This window comes from Triticum dicoccoides, chromosome 7B (assembly GCF_002162155.2).
Source record: "Triticum dicoccoides isolate Atlit2015 ecotype Zavitan chromosome 7B, WEW_v2.0, whole genome shotgun sequence".
Lineage (NCBI taxonomy): Eukaryota > Viridiplantae > Streptophyta > Magnoliopsida > Poales > Poaceae > Triticum > Triticum dicoccoides.
The window spans coordinates 512,460,072-512,466,221 of NC_041393.1; the positions used below are offsets into that span (position 1 = coordinate 512,460,072).

General features: G+C 52.7%; 1 protein-coding gene across 1 annotated transcript; it reads left to right on the top strand.

Moving 5' to 3' along the window:
* The first annotated feature begins 56 nt into the window (after positions 1-56).
* LOC119338100 (berberine bridge enzyme-like 27) lies at positions 57-1,823 on the top strand. Its single transcript, XM_037610395.1, has one exon. The coding sequence runs from the start codon at positions 100-102 to the stop codon at positions 1,660-1,662; it is 1,563 nt and encodes a 520-aa protein (XP_037466292.1). The 5' UTR covers positions 57-99; the 3' UTR covers positions 1,663-1,823.
* The last annotated feature ends 4,327 nt before the right edge of the window (positions 1,824-6,150 follow it).

Below are 6,150 nucleotides of genomic sequence, written 5' to 3' on the forward strand. Positions count from 1 at the left end.
GGCCTAATATATAAGTTCTCCGCCTGTCCCTGCGATGATGTCCACACGGTCACAGTTTCACACAACACACCACAGACATTCCAAGCTCTATCGCCTACAATGGCGAACTATAGGGCCTTCACGCTGGTGCTCCTCTTCTGCGCCTTGTCCTGTCAAGCCGCCGCCACCTACGCGCCGGTGCCTGCCAAGGAGGACTTCCTCGGATGCCTCATGAAGGAGATACCGGCCCGCCTCCTCTACGCCAAGAGCTCGCCTGACTTCCCCACCGTCCTGGCGCAGACCATCAGGAACTCGCGGTGGTTGTCGCCGCAGAACGTGAAGCCGCTCTACATCATCACCCCCACCAACGCCTCGCACATCCAGTCCGCGGTGGTGTGCGGACGCCGGCACAGCGTCCGCCTCCGCGTCCGGAGCGGCGGCCACGACTACGAGGGCCTGTCGTACCGGTCCGAGAAACCCGAGACGTTCGCCGTCGTCGACCTCAACAATATGCGGGCAGTGTTGATCGACGGCTACGCCCGCACGGCGTGGGTCGAATCCGGCGCGCAGCTCGGCGAGCTCTACTACGCCATCGCGAAAAACAGCCCCGTGCTCGCGTTCCCGGCCGGCGTCTGCCCGACCATCGGCGTCGGCGGCAACTTCGCAGGCGGCGGCTTTGGCATGCTGCTGCGGAAGTACGGCATCGCCGCCGAGAACGTCATCGACGTCAAGGTGGTCGACCCCAACGGCAAGCTTCTCGACAAGAGCTCCATGAGCCCGGACCACTTCTGGGCCGTCAGGGGCGGCGGCGGAGAGAGCTTTGGCATCGTCGTGTCGTGGCAAGTGAAGCTCCTGCCGGTGCCTCCCACCGTGACCGTGTTCAAGATCCCCAAGACAGTGCAAGAAGGCGCCGTAGACCTCGTCAACAAGTGGCAACTGGTCGGGCCGGCCCTTCCCGGCGACCTCATGATCCGCGTCATCGCTGCGGGGAACACCGCGACATTCGAGGGCATGTACCTGGGCACCTGCCAAACCCTGACGCCGTTGATGAGCAGCCAATTCCCCGAGCTTGGCATGAACCCCTATCACTGCAACGAGATGCCCTGGATCAAGTCCATCCCCTTCATCCACCTCGGCAAAGAGGCCAGCCTGGTCGACCTCCTCAACCGGAACAACACCTTCAAGCCCTTCGCCGAATACAAGTCGGACTACGTGTACCAGCCCTTCCCCAAGCCCGTGTGGGAGCAGATCTTCGGCTGGCTCACGAAGCCCGGTGGGGGGATGATGATCATGGACCCATACGGCGCCACCATCAGCGCCACCCCCGAAGCGGCGACGCCGTTCCCTCACCGCCAGGGCGTTCTCTTCAACATCCAGTACGTCAACTACTGGTTCGCCGAGGCAGCCGCCGCCGCGCCGCTGCAGTGGAGCAAGGACATGTACAATTTCATGGAGCCGTACGTGAGCAAGAACCCCAGGCAGGCGTACGCCAACTACAGGGACATCGACCTCGGCAGGAACGAGGTGGTGAACGACATCTCAACCTATAGCAGCGGCAAGGTTTGGGGCGAGAAGTACTTCAAGGGCAACTTCCAAAGGCTCGCTATTACCAAGGGCAAGGTGGATCCTCAGGACTACTTCAGGAACGAGCAGAGCATCCCGCCGCTGCTCGAGAAGTACTGATCGAGGACCTTGCATGGAGATTTAGTGCGTGGTTGCCGTTTCACATGCCCAACTAGTAGAATAAGGATCGTGCATAGCCGTTTTTCTGTTACTTCTCTTTTTTTTAAGGGGGAATCTGCCACTTTATTTATGAATTAAAACAGGTCTGGGATCTCCATAGAGACCACCGAAATCACAAACTCCGGGGGAACCATAAGCCAAACCTTACAAAGTTCATCTCCTACTCCTACTTTTGCTAACTTATGCGCGGCAGAATTCGCAGAACGACCCACCCATGATACTTTCACATCGTCGAAGAACCTGAACATGTCCTTGATCTCTTGCACCCTTGGCCCCAAGGCAGCCAAGCTTTTCTCCTTCGCTTGAAGCATCGACGCCACTGTTTTGTTATCAGTCTCCAGATGGAGTTTCCTGACATTGATCTCGGCAGCTAGTTGGACGGCGCGTCTGCATGCAAGCAACTCCACACTTTCAGGATCAGACTCATGATGAAAAACGGTGACATGCTGCTGCTCGAAAGTCCCCCGCGTGGCCACGCAGGATGACTCCCGCTCCTCCCTTGTTGCCAAACTTGGAGATTGCACCATCAGCGTTGGCTTTGATCCATCCTTGGTCCGGCGGTGTTCACTTGGCAGCTTCTTTGGTGGCTTTTGCTTGGGTCTCCTTCCTATGAACAGCATACCATTCGGCCATATACGCGCAAACAGAGTTCAGTATTTCATGTGGTGGTGCAATCCTCTTTCCGTCCCTTGTCTCATTCCTTGCCAGCCACAGCCCATAGCAAGCCTGGATCATCGTGGCTCTCTCCTCCTCTCCTGCTTCCGCGAACCACCCAAGCAGCCATGATGATAGTGCGCTCGAGGAGTCGATCTGACACGGTGGGGCTGCCACCATAACTCCTTTCTCCGAGCGCATCATCCTCCAGAACAAGGCTGAGTGCGGACATGTCCAAAAACGATGGAGGAGATCCTCTTCCCGTCCACCTGCCACGCAAAACACCCCTGGCTTAATATGCCGCCGATGAAGCTCTGTCCCAGCAGGTAGTCCATTTCTCATAAGTCTCCACATATGAATCTTTGCCTTGCTTGGAGCACAAGCATCCCACAGCGCTAGCCAGCCCTTGTGTGCATTGACCGAGGAAGAAGGGCCCGGCCTTCCGGACTTCACCCCATTCAATGCCATCCTCAGGTGATAGGCTGATCTTACCGTGAATAGCCCGTTCTTCGTAAAGTTCCAAGCCATGTAGTCCTCCATGTTCGGCCCACCAATAGCTATCTGCTTAATATCTCTTGCATCATCTGGTGAAAACATATCATCCACCAGCTCCTCGTTCCATCCCTGCGCATCCGGTGTCATAAGGTGCTGCACCTTGGTAGCCCCTGGAATAAACGTTTGCCCCAACGGCTTCATGCTGCCACGCCTCGGGATCCAATTATCGTGGTGGACGTTGATCTTTGACCCATCACCTATGCGCCAGATCATACCTTCTCGTAGCAGGTCCCGTCCGTAAATCATACTCCAGAAGGTGTATGACGCCCCGGATGGGCAAGTAGCGTTCATGATAGAGCCGTCTCTATAGTACCGAGCCTTCAAGACTCTAGCGCAGAGGGATTCCGGGCATTGCAGCACTCGCCACGCCTGCTTAGCTAGCAAGGCTTGGTTAAAAGCTACTGGGTCTCTGAACCCCAGCCCCCCTTCCCTCTTTGCCAGGCACATCTTCTCCCATGCTACCCAATGCACCTTCTTTTCTCCATTTGCTTCACCCCACCAGAAGTTTGACGAAATTGACTTCAGGTTCCCGCACATTTTCTTTGTGAGTTGGAAGCAGCTCATGGTGAAAGTTGGTGTAGATTGCAACCCCGATTTGACAAGTACCTCTTGTGCTGCTTTAGATAGGCCTTGCCCTTTCCATCCTGAGACCTTGCCTTTCGGGCACTCCATTACATACTTAAACGTTCCGTCTTTAGATTTTCCCACCACTGTTGGTAACCCCAAATATCTCTCGCCAAGGGCCTCTGTTTGGATCCCAATTGCTTGCATCAACGGCCCCTTCTCATCATTAGCACATCCCTTCCCGAAAAAAATAGTGGATTTTTGAAGGTTAACTTTTTGTCCAGAGGCTGCCTCATATTTGATGAGAATCCCTTTAAGCACCGCCAAATTATCCTGAGATCCCTCCAAGAACACTATGCTATCATCTACAAATAGAAGGTGTGTGATGTGGGGGCCAGTGCTCCCAAATGATACACCCCTAATATCTTTGTTCTGTTGCGCCCTCTTAAGTAAAGCTGAGAATCCTTCTACACAAAAAAAGAAAGAGGTAGGGCGACAGGGGGTCACCTTGCCGCAGCCCCCTTGATGGCAAGAAACCTCTGGAACAGCCTCCATTTAACTTAACAGCAAAATTGGCTGATGTAACACACCGCATTATCATGGAAATCCACCTCTGGTTGAAACCAAAACGTTCAAGCATTTGCTGCAAAAAGATCCACTCAACTCTATCGTACGCCTTCATCATGTCCAGCTTCATAGCACACAACGGTTTCTTTCTCTTTCTAGTCCGTATCGCATGAACACTCTCATATGCAATCAACACATTATCTGTTATGAGTCTTCCGGGAACAAAGGCACTTTGTTCTTCAGAATCAACACCGGAAGGATGGCTTTTAATCTGTTGGCAAGCACCTTAGAAGCTATTTTGTACAACACATTATACAAACTAATTGGTCTGAACTGTGAAAGTAACTCCGGTGAGTTTACTTTAGGAATCATCACAATAACTGTCGCATTAAAACTGTCAGGAGCTGCCTCGCCTCCCAAGAAATCACGTACAGCTCTGCACACATCTTCCTTTACCAGAGACCAGTGTCTCTGGTAAAACATTGCAGGTAATCCGTCGGGTCCCGGTGCCTTGGTCGGCCCCATCTGGAACAACGCCCTCTCGATCTCCAAGTCTGTGATCGCCGATGTGAGGTTATCATTCATCAAGTCAGTAACCAAGGGCATAATGTTCTGTAGCAACAGTTCAGCATCCGCCAATCCCTCCGACCGGAACAGGTTCTCATAGAAAGTTGCCGCCATCTCCCGCATGCCCTCATCCGTAGTGCATTTTGATCCATCTTCTCTCCTTAGAGCCTTGACCGTATTCTTTATCTTACGATGTGAGCATCTATTCTGGAAGTACTTAGTATTCTGGTCCCCAGCAGCAAGCCAATCGACCCTTGAGCGTTGTTTATAAAGGATCTCCTCCTTCTCAAAAATATCACGTAGCTGACCCTTAATGTCCCGGACCTCCAGTGAGCATCCAGTAACCAGGGATCTCCTCTTAGCATCTTCCAGTTGTGTCTTAAGCTTACATATTTGTTTTCTGATCGAACCAAACACCTGTCGCCCCCACTGTTGCATATCCCTCGTGACCATCTCCAACTTAGCCCACACCGCCGATATACCTCTGTCGCCGTTACTTGCTGCTTGCCACGCCGTCGTGACCATAGCCTCATACTCAACATGTTTCACCCAAGCTTCCTCCCACTTGAACTGGCGCGGTCCTTTGTTCGTGGTGCATGGAGCTGTCTCCATCGCACGTATGACAAGAGCAACATGGTCGGACTCCTCCGTCACAATGTGCTCGACAGTAGTATCTGGGAACATATTAGCAAAGCCATCATTGCTCGTGGCCCGATCGAGCCTAACTTGGATGTTGTCCTCCCCCTCACGCCTGTTGTCCCAAGTGTACGGATATCCTGTATATCCAAGATCCACCAAGCCACAATCAGCTAAACAAACCCTGAAATCCTACATTTGATTAAAACCCCGGGTGTTCCCACCAAATTGGTCAGCCTGAAACATTGCTTCATTAAAATCGCCTGCACAAAGCCACGGAAAGTTATCTTGGGCTCTAAGAAACCGGATTGCATCCCAAGATTTCTTCCTCAGCTCCTTCCTAGGTTCCCGTAGAAACTAGTGAATCTACAGGTCTTGCCCTCCAGCTGTATCTCTGCATCGATGAAGTATTGACACCACGGTCTAACTGTAACATGTAAATGATCTCTCCACCATAGCGCAAGTCCGCCACTAAGGCCCACACAATCCACCGCCACTCCATTCCGAAACCCTAGCCTCCACATTATTCACTGCATTGCGCCCGCCCTCTTTTTTGTTTCACTCAAAAAAAACACTGCTGGGTTGTATGACCGTATCAGGTCCCTCAGTTCGCCAACTGTCGAGTCCAACCCCAGTCCTCGACAGTTCCAGGCCAAGATATTCATTGGTCACGGCGGCCCTGTGCCCCAGGGTCCGCCGATGAATCTTTCAAGTCAGCAATGCGATCAAACACCGAGGAAGTTTTTTGCCTTGTTTCGCGAATGAACGCATCATTCTCAGCTATCTTCTCATGCTCTCCCTTAGCCACGCAATATTGTTTAGGGCCCCTTTTCCTGCTAAAATTACCAGCTCTCCCTCTGTATTCATTTTGATCCGGGACCCCAT

Coding starts and splice junctions, on each gene's coding strand:
- LOC119338100 (XM_037610395.1), top strand. CDS start 100: ATGGCGAACTATAGGGCCTTCACGCTGGTGCTCCTCTTCTGCGCCTTG.